The sequence below is a fragment of the Propithecus coquereli genome, unplaced genomic scaffold (assembly GCF_000956105.1).
Source record: "Propithecus coquereli isolate 6110/MARCELLA unplaced genomic scaffold, Pcoq_1.0 Scaffold239, whole genome shotgun sequence".
NCBI classification, from domain to species: domain Eukaryota; kingdom Metazoa; phylum Chordata; class Mammalia; order Primates; family Indriidae; genus Propithecus; species Propithecus coquereli.
In genome coordinates this window covers 3,613,196-3,626,174 of record NW_012147941.1, presented here as the reverse complement: position 1 = coordinate 3,626,174, position 12,979 = coordinate 3,613,196, and the positions used below count along the sequence as shown (strand labels likewise).

Sequence of the window (12,979 nt, the reverse complement as noted above, 5' to 3'; positions counted from 1 at the left end):
TGAATATGAATTTTTTAAAAATATATATATGTTGTTTGAAAGTGTACTTAAACTTTGGGGCACAATTTCTAAAAATATGTGGAGAATGAACCTCTAAATGTGGTAAAATGTATTTTATGAGATGTTTTATAGGAAGGTTGAATAAAGTTTTTCTCAGTGTAGGTAGTTTGGGAAAGTAAATGTATGCACTTAGAATGTACAGACCAATAAATAATAAATTTTTAAAAAAGAGATATACAGACTAATCAAGAAGAAAAAGGCCAGTATCTGCACTGATGAAAGGTACTTAACCTATCTTCTCCTATTCTTATTGTCGACTTTAATGGCAGTTGCACATTTTTTTCTGTTTGAACTTTTGTTTTCTTTTTGAAAGTTAATTGTACTAACTGCTGCCATATGAGAAACAATTCTGGTAAAATGTTATTTCTTTTAAGGTGCTCGTATTTGGCTGTTCATTGGTTTCATGTTGGCCTTTGGATCTCTGATTGCATCTATGTGGATTCTCTTTGGAGGTTATGTTGCTAAAGGTAAGAGAAAACGCAGGTTACAATTCACTAAAGCAATGCTAGACTCACCTTGTGTTCAAACCAACCATAATTACCAGAAACATCAATTATGCTAGGCAGGAAAACTGATATTTGCCAGTATATCTGAAACTAAATGTTTTGAGATAATAAACCTATAAATATTATAATTATTTACAGAAAAAGCCATAGTATACCCTGGAATTGCTGTATTTTTCCAGAATGCCTTCATCTTTTTTGGGTAAGTCTGTTTTACATTGTTCATCTTATCTTTTTTTTTTTTTAATAATAGCTGCTTTTATGTGATTTGCTGTATTTAGTTGCTTAATTTACCCTTGTCCAATACTGCTCCTCCATGTTATTTTCATAAAATACAAAGAATGAAGTTGAGAAGGATATTTTTGATACATGGGTTGGTTTGCCGCCAACCTTGGGAACATACATTAATTTTTAAGATTGGTACCACGCTCCCTTTAATGAATAACTATGACTCATATAGATTGAGTTACATAACACTGACAATGTTTATTTTAAATCTAGATCTCTAATAGTTATTTTAATGAAAGGCTGTCTAAAACCATTTCTCCTTAAATTTTGGTTTCTGGTATATTTTATAGTTCTTCTATCCTTGGTGTCATTAGAATTTGTGACTGAGATTTGAGGTGTGGAGGAAAAGTCCTAACATTTTTTTATCCTGCTGATGCAATTACAAATGAAAAGATTACGAAAACCCCTAAAAGCCACAATACTTTTACTAATAATCTTCTCAGGTGTTCATTCTTTTCTAGAAACTTAAGGTCTGTCCTTTCTTCTACCCTTACTGTTCCCCAAATAAAAAAAGAAAGAAAAAAACCACAGCAAAACAACTCTCTATCCTTGCATCAGGAGTTCTTAACCTTTATTGCGTAGGTAGGCTTCTGAAGAGGAGGAATCACCAGACATTTCCATGTGTAAGAAATTGGTGTTTTTGCTTGTTTCTGGGAAGAGATAGTCTGTGGCTTTTATCAGATTATTCAGGGAATTTCCTAATCCAAAAAAGGTTAAGAAACTGCTATATATTGTAGGACTTCTCCTTCCCTACCCCTTCCCACCCACTTCCAAAAAAGAAACAAAAGCCCCATATCTACTTGAACCACTCTTTTTTCTTTCCTTTTTTTCTTTTCTTTTTCTTTTTTTGAGACGGGGTGTTGCTGTGTCTCCCAGGCTAGAGTGCAGTGGCGTCATCCATAGCTCACTGCAGCCTCAGACTCCTGGGCTCAAGGGATCCTCCTGCCTTAGCCCCTGGAATAGTCGGGACTACAGGTGCACACCAACAAGCCCAGCTGATTTTTCTATTTTTTTTTTATAGAGACAGGGTCTTAAACTCCTGGCCTGAACAATCCTCCTACCCTGGCCTCCCAAAGTGCTAGGATTACAGGCATAAGCCACTGCGCCCGGCCTCACTCTCCTTTTTAAAAAAAAAAAAAAAAAAAAAAAAAGATTGTAATACTGCACTTAAAAAATACAAAATGAGTAAACCTCCCACCACTTGTGATATAAAATTTGAGTATATGTTATTTTACAGGGTAATATAGCATGTGTTTATGACAGGGAGAGTATTGATAGTTAGGATTTCTTTTTCTTTCAAGTTGCAGTGCTGAGGCTTGAGCATCTTGAAGGAAGGACCAGGCATCCTCAGCTCTAGTACCTCCACAGTACCCCACAAATTCAGCCAAAGGAAAGTAGTGTCACAAGGTCAGAGGCAGGGGGTGAGAGAAACTTCAGGATGGAGTGGTGGGAAGAGGATTTACTCAGAACTGGCCAGTGAAGGGCAAATAGCAGCCTTCTTTATTTTCATCATTGCCTGCTCTAGCGAGGATAAAGGATTAAGTAAGTTCCACTTTGAGGCGCTGCTTTTGGCAGAAAAGGTAATATGTTACAGCAGAGAGGAAGAGAATTGAGAGAGGAAGATTTGTGGGCAAATTTTATGTCTTCCAATGAAAAGGAGAAATATAACTTCATACGGTACTTATCACATTTCATAAAACCTTGGAAACTGATCACTGACTTGCCATTACTGCGCGTTACCTATAATAAATTGCTTTTATGTGTAACAAGTTCGGTTAGTTTCTCATTTATTACTGTTATACCTATTAAATCTAAAAACTAATTAGGTTTTGTGAGAATACTAATCTTGAAAAAATAATCTTGGACTGACTATAAACAAATTAAAATTAAATTTAACTAACGGACACTGTTATGAGAATAGTTGTAGCAGATTGTCTGCTATTCTGATTTATAGCAGAATGGTGCTCAGCAACAGCTTAGAAATCACTATTTCAGAAACCAGAATAGACAGGTGACCATCTGACAGTGTAGGTGGGACTGGCTCTTGCCCAAGAAACTCTTCAGATTACAGTTCACATCTGTCGACTAGTGTTCTGAAGTTACTATGTCTCTTTGAAACTATCTGAAGAACCAACTTCAGTTTTTCTTTTTTATAGCAGTGGGTCTGATATTAACTAGAAGAGCAGAGATCAAATCACCTTTTGGAGGTTTATTAAATCCTTTATAAGGAGAAATTAATATACTTCCAAGAAGGGGGTACCAGACAACTTCCTGGTTGCATTTTTGTTTTCATTTAAAAAAAACCACCACTGAAGCATTTACCTTATGAAGCCATTTTAAATTGATCATTATAACTGCGGACTTGAGTATGTGCTGGTAATTGGAAAACAGACAAGATGACAAAATAAAAAACAGTGTATGCCATTGAAATGTCTGTCTTCAATTTCTCCTTCACACTCACCCCCTGCATCCAAGCCCTGTTGAATCTGCCTCTGGATGGTCTGAAACCTGTTCTCTTTTTGTTCATTTCCATTGTTTATGTTCAGTCATCATCCTTTGTCTGAGCAGTTCTCATCCCTAACTCATTCTTCCTTCTGCCTCTGGTCTCATCCTCTCTTTGTTTTTTTTTTTGTGTGTGTTTGTTTGTTTGTTTGTTTGAGATAGGGTCTTGCTCTATCACCCTAGCTGGAGTACAGTGGTGTGATCATAGCTCACTGCAGCTTTTGCTCCTGGGCTCAAGTGGTCTTCCTGCCTCAGCCTCCAAAGTAGGTGGGACTACAGGAGTGCAATACTACTTTCCAGCTAATTTTTCTAAGGCTTTTTTTTTTTTTTTTTGAGACAGAGTCTTGCTCCATCACTGCCCCAGCTAGAGTGTAGTGGCGTCATCATAGCTCACAGCAACCTCAAACTCCTGGGCTCAAGTGATCCTCCTGCCTCAGCCTCCCAGGTAGTTGGGACTACAGGCGTGCGCCACAACGCTCAGCTAATTTTTCTGTTTTTAGTGGAGATGAGTCTCGCTGTTGCTCATGCTGGTCTTGAACTCCTGAGCTCAGCCTCAGGAGGCTCTCTCCTCAGCCTCCCAGAGTGCTAGGATTACAGGTGTGAGCCATCTCGCCCAGCCCCGGCTAATTTTTCTTATGTTTGTTTTTGTAGAGATGGGGACTGAGTCCTGCTATGTTGCCCAGGCTGGTCTGAAAACCTGGCCTCAAGGGCTTCTCCTGCCTTGGCTTCCTATGGTTCTGGGAGTATAGGAGGGAGCCACCACTCCTGGCCCTCATCCTCTTTCTGATGGTTTTCCCGCTGTCAGTTTTCCTTCTAAAACAGAATTCTAATCCTATTATTTCCTGTCTTCAAATCTTTCGAAACTCTGAGCTGTCCACGAAAGAGATTAAAACAGGTGGCGGATCAGCCAAACTCTGCCCACAGTTCTGTTTTATTTAGCCTATATAGTATTTTCTATTTTATTGCACCAACATTTAAAAGCCAAGAGATTTGACATAAAAATACGAATTTGGCTTTTCTTGAAAAAACGGAAAGATCTGACAACCTCAGGCCCCTCCCATCAACAGTCAGCTGGAGCCGAATAGGGGCTACCTCTCTGCGTGGCCCCATTTCATTCATTGCCTGGGACTGAGTGCCAGCTGCCCCTGGATAGAGCACGCAGGCTCTTAACTCACTGAGGCACTTGTGGGTGATTTGCCACCCGGGGCAATTGGCTTTCTGAAGCCTGGCTGCCTGCGTTGCCTGTCCCCCTCGTCCCTTGAGCTGTAATCTAGCCCTGGTGGACTCTTCCCTGTTCTACAACACTTCAGATAGCTTTTTTTATGCATATGATTGCCCTCTGCTCTTAGGTTGAAGCCTTGAGGACAACTGTAGGTACTCCGTCACCTAAAGCCTAACAGTAAGCTCTGCGAGGGCGTATTTCTTGGACATATACCAACCTCCTGGGCTTTTTCTAGAGCCCCTGGGTTTTTTATGCCTCTTTGCCCCTTGATGTACTGTTTCCGCTCTCTGAAACATCTTCCTTCATCATCCCACTAGCTCTTGTTCCTACCAACTTCCCATTCAAACTCCTGTTAATCCATCAAAGCCTGTCTCCAGTATTACCACCTCTTTAAATCCTTTTCTAACTCGTTCAGGCAGATTCTGTGTTTCTATGCTTAACACTCGGTATATATGCCTCTTTCCCTACCCCCACCCCCAGTACTTAAACCACATTAGGTTATCAAGAATGTGAGCAATTCATTCGAGGCAAGGGTTATTTATCCTGCAGCCCTAGCACCTAGCACATGAGGACGCTCAAAAAAGGTTTGTTGAATGAATTTGATAAAATCAGACACATGATGGTTACATGCTAAACATTGGTTAACTTTGTAAAAGTCACATGTGTCTTCAGTACTCTAGAGTTAAGGTTGTGGGAAAGATGGCAGTAAATACCACAGCTGAGCACGATGGAAGAGTTCACTGCCTTAGATGATCAGTTTCTGTTTTGATATATTCTGTATCAAAATTTTTTATACGATTCATCAATTATTCTTTGTCGCTTATTTCCCATTCTCAAAACCTCACATATTCTTTCTTTTCCCAGATTCAGGTAGTCATGTGATATTTCTTGTTTTATTCACAGAGGACTGGTTTTTAAGTTTGGCCGCACTGAAGACTTATGGCAGTGAAAACATCTGATTTCCTGCAGCACAGTAGCCCTGCATGGGTTTTTTTTTTTTTTTTTTTACTGCTCACTCCCAATCTTTTGTAATGCCATTTTCTAAACCTATTTCTGAGTGCAGTCTCAGCTTACAGTTGTGTAATACTAAAATCATGAGAACTCTCTATTTAAACAATAACAAATCTATTGTGGTATGCACTTGATTAACTTATAAAATGTTAAAGGAAGCTTTCACAGAGTAATTTTGTCGAGTTTTATCATGGTATGTAATATGTTAAAATAGGAAATTACAGAAGACATCATGGATTCGTCAGTGTGAATATTTCTCATATCTGAGGTCCAGAACTGCAGTGAAAGTGCTCTGAAGATTTAACATGTTTATTTGTGGCCTCTTCTGTGTCAAATGTTAAATGACATATAAACATTTTCTTGTTTTTAAAAACTATTCAGTGGTCAAAATTCTTTCTCACTATACTTGGTGTTCGGTTTCTATGGTTTTGCTACACATTCTGTAAACATTAGCATTAAGTAGCTTTTGAGGGTCTCCCCAGAGGTGAGAGGGCGTGTTGGAAGAGAGAAGCCCCACGGTCCAGCCACCAGGCTCCTCATGTCCCTTCTGTGGGAAGTTCTTCCGTTGTGCTGCTGATTCAGGGGGTAAGGGGTGTAACTGATTCGAGCTGTGACGTGTGGTTCTGGTGGGACACTGACAGTCCCTCCACATCCACAGTCGAAGGAAAGAGGAAAAGGACAGGGACTGGACACTTGTCTCTTGACCATTTCTTTGTTGTTCTGTTGGATTCCATGTTTCATTTTATCTGTGTGCTGAACCACTAAGCTCACAATTCATCAGCAAGGTCAACATAGTTACAAACAGTAACTACTAGGAACTAACTCTCATAGTCTGTTCCTCTTTGGAACTCTCTCGTCCCCTCAGGTTCCCCAGCTTGGCAAAGTGGGATACATATTCTTCAGAACTACAGCTTGAAACGCCTTTCATAAGACATGCTACAATTAGCCCTAGGTTAAACACAAAATATATCTTGGGTGATTTAAATGTGTGTAACTTTTCCTTATCAGTCGTCGTTGTCTGCGTTGGCTGTATGTCGTTATCTGCGTTGGCTGTATGTTTCGAATATTGCCTCATGATTAAGGTGCTACTCAAAGGAATGACTGTATTGCTGGCATCTCGCATGAAATCACTCATGATTTTTTTTTTTTTACATAGATCTTAAGAATGTGAAAATTGGAGGAGATCTTAGAGGTTGAAGTCTACGCTCTATTTTTACACATGAGGGAACCCAGACCATGGAAATTTACATGATTTCCTTAAGGTCCGAGAACTAGTTTTTTAATCCTGTGGCAATGCATCCCCCACCCCACTGCTGGCTATAACCTCTTTCCCTGCAGTGCAACTCAGAAAGTGTGCAGGGAATGCTGGCTGCCTTGTAAAACTGCTGGAATAAAAGCATTGCGTCTGCAAGGACTAGATATAAGTGAGTTCTTCATTGTCCTATTGGTATTACATGCTCAGTTGACGTGAACAAGCGTTAACTGAGTAGCACATTTTATTAAGCATTAGAAAGAATCTAAGAATTGTCAATAAAATTGAACCAAAACTTTATGTGTTTGCAACCAAGAAAATATTGATATTATCACCTTTAATGAAAGCAGACATAATTATTGAAAACTATTGAATTACCTCTTAAACAAGTTTTTAGTCCTTTATTTTTTAATATCAAATCTATCTCCAGCCTTGTTTCATTGCACTTGAGGAGACTTTGCTGTAGGGAGTGTTAGTCGAATACAAACAAAGGTGGGCAACAGTGAAAGGAAGTTGTCTTGTTTTCGAACAAGCCTTGTTTTTCTTGGATGCTTTTGCTTAAAATCCAACAGCCAAATGAGGAAACTGTAAAAGCAAAGAAAACATTTTTATTGCAGATGAACCCTTATACTCCTAAAATTTGTATACATACTGATTGTGGCTTGATCTCTTAAAACCTAGTTAACCTTGATGCCTCATCACAAAGACCTTAGAGTTTCTTTCATAAAATCTAAATTGGAAGAACTTTTAGATCTTATTTCATGTAGCTCTTTACATGGATCATTAATAGTCATCTGGCTTTTGTTTTGATGCTTCCAGTGACAGGGGACTCACTACTGCAGCATGAAGCAGCTCATTCCATTTGGCAGACAGTTAAGATTGTTAGTAATTTGTACCACATCACCCCTTGAGCCTAATTAAATTCTTTGGAGAAGCATAGAAACAAAATATTTTTCTTCTACATGCCAGTCTTTAAAGTGTTTGAAGAGAGTTCTTAGGGCTTCTCCGGGTGTTCACTTCAGCAAGCCATTTCCTGAGTTCTTTGGTTGTGCCGTATTACAGCCTGCCATAAACCATCACTGCATGTTGAGTAACCTCAGACCACAGAATTCTGGAACCGGAAATCAGGGTAGCTAACGCTTACAGGGTGTTTTCTACAGATCAGTCGATGTGCTAACATTTCACACACGTTACTTCTTTTAAACCCTCACATCAACCCGGTGAGAGAGTCACTGTTGTTATCTCCATTTCAGAGATGGGGAGACTGATGGGGAGCTCTCCAAGGTCACAGAGCTGGCAGTGATAGAACCCAGATCTGATTCCAGAGCACATACTCTTACAACGTGGGATTTGATCTCATTTTATAGATGAGGAAACTGAGCCCCAGAGAAGTGATCTGCCTGAGAGCACCAGCCTGCTCGTGGGTGAGCTAGGACCAGAATTCAGATCTTGCTCCCAGAATGATGCTCTTTTTCACAGGGCCTCACTAAGACTGGAGGAGTCAGTTGGCAGCTCCTGATCTGTTTTCCTACTTTACGTTAAAAGCTGGCTCTCCTTATTTTGGTTGAGCAAGCATTTGTTGAACTCCTACTGTGTATCTAGAACATTTATTTTAAATCAGAAGCAGGGGTGATACCAGTGTGACAAGGCTAGGTTTTCAAAACTTTGTCTACATAAAGCAGCAAGAGGAATTCTGAACACATTTTGTTGTGTTTTTGTACCAAAACAGTAGTGGTGTTTTATATTTCTTGGCAATAAAATCATTTTAAAAATAAACTTCAAATATTCGTTCGGAAGCCAATGGATGATCGTCGGCAGATTGCAGTGATTTTCGGATCCATCCTACACGCTTAATCCAAAAGTCTAAAACTTTGATTTTATTGCATTGTTTCCCCGACCTAAACCTTTGGGAGCTTTCATTGCCGGTAGGATGAAATTCAAGTGGCCCTAGCCACCTTTCAGCCTTTTCACAGACTTGTGGCCGAGCTGGTCGCCGTGCCTACCTCTGTTCTTGCTCACAGTCTTCCCCTTGCTCGGATGCCTTGTACTTACTGCTGCTTAGCCAAATCCAGCACAGCGCCAAGTTCCATTCTCCATGACCTCCCCAACCCCACGGGGAGTTCCTCTCCCCCCTCTAATTCTTCTCACAGCTACTGCCAGGGTTACTTGTTTAGTACTTAATAGATAGAGCTGTGCACATGTAAAGATCCAGTCCTCCTAAGTCATTAAACCCCTTGGTTTCTCTGTCCTCCCTGCAATACTCAGAACAGGGCTTTGCCCCTGGGAGACTCCCCCCCAAAATTCCTCACTTGACTTCAGAAAGGTTAATTGTGGAATTAATTTTTAAAAGTGGATGTCAGTGAGTTCTCATGCTTTGCAAAGCATGAAATAAAATCCATGGTTTATTAAAATGAAATAAAGAATTGAAGGGAGCAGTTTATTTTTTCTAGTGAAGGCACAAGATGGGTGAAAAATTGTGTTATAAACTGAATTTTTATAAATCAGAATCTGGGTGAGGATCACCGTAAACTATGGGGAGTTAGATCAGTACGTGTGGCTCCTTGAATCCCAGAACTATGCTGTATTTACATTTGTCTCCCCAGCACGTCGCACAGTGTCTGTCACAGATTAGGTAATACATTTAGCGGAATGAATTAGCCAACGAGTGCATTTTAATAAACTATCCAAGGATGAAATGGGTGCCCTTGGGGAGTGATGAGTGCCCCCTCCCTCGGAGTGCCAGGCATAGTCTGGGCAACCAGTGAAGGGATGGCCGAGCTGGCTTCAACGTCCCTTCCAACCCTAGCAGTCAGTTCTACGAAATGCAATAAGGGAATTCAATCATATCTAAAATGCCTTGGATGGATTACCAAAAAAATCACCCCTGGATTTATCAGCTTTGCAAGTTTGCATCCTCGCCTCTTTAATGGATATTTGGGTTTCAAACGCAGGCTGAAAGTGGTAGACTGCGGCATGGATGGCTGTACTGAGGTGCAGGGAAATAAACCAGAAGATTGCTGGGAGGTGGGGCGGGTGGGATAACTGTTCTCCCGCAGCTGCACACAAGACATACGTACGTAGGGTATCTTTGGAGCCAAACAGACATCAATTCAAATTCCTGTCCCCTGTACTAGTTCTGTCATTTTGGACAAGTTCCTTAATCTCTGTAGGCCTCAATTTCCTCATGTTTAAGATCGGGATACTTACTCTCATGCCGGAGTGGTGTGAGGATAGAATCAGATAATGCTGAAACGCACCTAGCACAGAATCAGGAACAGCAGGCTTGCAAGATGACGGCTATTATGCTTACACATTCCTTCGTGGTTGGCTAAACCCCTAGTAATATACTTCCACATTCATGTGGTGGTTTGCATGTTATATAATGTTGTTAACAGACATTATTACCTCATTTGATCTTTAAAACAACCCAGTGAGGTAGAATGAAGACAACTGTTCTTGCTTTACCAGTGAGAGAAGTCCAGGGACTTGCCTATGTGATGCATTACAGAGCCTGGAATCAGTTCTTCCTGTTCTGTCTCACCTGTTGCTGCAGTGGCTAGTGTTAGATGGGGTTCCTCAGATTCCCTTCATTTATTCAGCAGATATGTATTGCAACTCAAATAGTTGAGCTGGATATTTGTCCTGTTTGTGGTATCCTTGGTTGATTATCATAGTGCTTGGTATATAGTAGTTGCTCAATAAATACTTGAATGAATGAATGAATGAATGGATTAAAACAGTTTCCTGAGTCCTTTTGCTGGATTACCCCAATTCTGCTAAAGGGGCAAGAATACTTGCAAGGGACTGGGAAGGACTGGCCGTTGGGAGAAGCCAAGGACCAATGGCTGTACGGAGAAGCTGATGTAAGGTAAGGTAGGTTACATGCAACAACATGGACGACTCTCAGAATAGTTAAATGGCTGAGCAAAAGAAGCCACATAAAAGAGAGTACATCCTGTATGATTCCATTTATATAAACTTATAGAAAATGCAAACTAATCTTTAGGGACAGAAAGTAGTTCAGGGGTTGGTTGCCTGGGGATGGGACCAGGTACACATGGGAGGCAACAATTTCTAGGGGGCACGAGAGAATGTTTGAAATGATGGATATGTTCCTTGTCTTTATTGTGGTGATGGTCTCATGGGTGTACAAACGTTAAAACATCAAATCATATACTTTGAATATGCACAATTCAGTGTATGTCGATTACACCTCAATAAAGCTGTTTGAAGGGGAAGAGGACAAGGAAAAAGAGGACGAGTGAAAGGAGAAAAAGGAGAGGAAGGAGAAGGGAAAAGAGAGGTAGGTTCTGTCTGCTTGGCCCCTGCAGGCACATGTGCCCAGGCCCATAATAAGGCTGGTTCTCTGTCCCTTCAGTGGTCAACATCTTGGATGCTGGGTGGGGAAGACCTGGTTCCCGGTCTTGTCGCTGCCACTCACAAAGGTACGATGACGCTGGGCATTAGCTTGACCTCTGTCAGCCCCAACTTCCCTTGGCAACGCTGATCCCTGCTCGCCCAGCCTACCCGCGGCGTGGGCTGGAGGATGCCCTAAGCGTGCTTTGGGAACTAGGAGTGTACGTCAAAGGGAGGGCAGTGGGGTGACAGGGAAGGAGCCCTGACCTTCTTTCTAGCCCAGCAGGACAATAAACACTACAGTGTAACACAGAGACCCTCAGCAGCAGCTGAGTTGTTTGAGCCCTATGTCCCTTTGCTAAGTGACCCCAGTCTCCTATACTACAAGTTTGCTGTGTCCACTAGTTATAATTTATCAAGAGCTGTGTTCTAGACTCACTCAGCCGCTCATTCACCGTGAGACCCTGGACAAGTCATGTTTCTGGCCTTTGCACTTTGAGGTTCTGTTGCCTTCACGTCAAACTGTTTGCCCGCTTGGAAGACTCCAGATGGGGAGGGGAAGTGTGGCCAGTGGCAGCTCTCTCCTTGCTGACCCTCAGTGACTTGAGGCATCAGAGAAATGGTAACCCTCACCACCTCCTGCTCCCCACCAACACACATACACACGTGCACACACACAGGCACATGCGTGCACACATGCACACGTGCACACACATACATATCATGGATTTGCTCCTCCCCCAGTGCTCCCTACTTCATTTTTGTTCATTTTTGTTTTATTTTCATAAACACCAAGTTAACAGATATCCCCAGATACCTTTTTAAGTTCATGCACTCAAAACCTATCATGTTGATAGGTGAAAAATCTTACCTTCCAGAAAGCTTGGTCATCAAAATATTTAGTTACATGAGGTCCTTTCCATATTTTGAGATTTAGGAGCAAACCTGTTAAAATTCATAATTAAACATTAAAACATTTGGAGCATGGCATTTGTTATCTCAAGATTAATTGAAATACTGTGTGTCAACTATCATTATCTCAACAGAAATCCTTTTTCTCCCATAATGGGGAGACAGACAGATTGAAGCACTGTCATTCTGGGACCAGCTTAATTATTAATTCTGTAGACATCTAAAACGAAGTGGCGAGAGCAATGATCTCCAAGAGATTGAGATTACACTGTGCAGTGTCAGATAGCCACAGATCTGATGCCCTTCTTGGGACAGAATAGAAGGGCTCCGTCAGACGGCGCCCCACTTACAAGCTGATCCATTTAAAGCACCGCAGCTACCATGGAGCGTGACTCCAATTAGGCGCCCCTAGAGTCTGTGTTCTCTGGCTCCAATAAACTCCCAGCAACCTCGGCTCAAGATCCCACTTGTGTAGTTAGGAAGGTAATTTATAGCAACTTGGTTTTTCTTTTTTTTTAATTTTTAATTATTACTATTTTTTTTTTTTTTTTAGAGACAGGGTATTGCTCTGTTGCCCAGGGTGGAGTGCAGTGGCATGATCATAGCTCACTGCAACCTTGAACTCCTGGGCTCAGGTGATCCTCCTGCCTCAGCCTCCCAAGTAGCTGGAACTACACGCATGCTCCACGGCCTTGCTTTTGTGCCTTTTCTTCCTTTTTCTTGTCCAGCCTCTGCCCAGATAGCTTGACCCTATGCATTCCCCGGACTTTGCAAAGTCGGCTGAATTTCTCAGGATACATAAAATGAGAGTTTACTTTTCATGTGAAGCAGGGAAATTCTCCTGGTAGATTTATCTGTGTACATTTAAGGATG

The 12,979-nt window shown here is 41.3% G+C and overlaps 2 protein-coding genes across 2 annotated transcripts in view; one reads left to right on the top strand and one right to left on the bottom strand.

Annotated features, from left to right (window-relative positions):
• TMEM50A (transmembrane protein 50A) overlaps positions 1 to 5,958 on the top strand; it is a 16,918-nt gene extending 10,960 nt beyond the window's left edge. Inside the window, exons 5-7 of the mRNA XM_012645964.1 lie at positions 435 to 527; positions 705 to 765; positions 5,479 to 5,958. Of these exons, the coding sequence (XP_012501418.1) occupies positions 435 to 527; positions 705 to 765; positions 5,479 to 5,524 (200 nt within the window). The 3' untranslated portion in view covers positions 5,525 to 5,958. The remainder of the gene's footprint in view (positions 1 to 434; positions 528 to 704; positions 766 to 5,478) is intronic.
• Positions 5,959 to 7,396: 1,438 nt separating this feature from the next.
• Positions 7,397 to 12,979, bottom strand: part of RHCE (Rh blood group, CcEe antigens) — a 37,235-nt gene continuing 31,652 nt past the window's right edge. The window contains exons 9-10 of the mRNA XM_012645963.1: positions 12,066 to 12,139; positions 7,397 to 7,423 (exon numbers count right to left, since the gene is read on the bottom strand). Of these exons, the coding sequence (XP_012501417.1) occupies positions 7,397 to 7,423; positions 12,066 to 12,139 (101 nt within the window). The remainder of the gene's footprint in view (positions 7,424 to 12,065; positions 12,140 to 12,979) is intronic.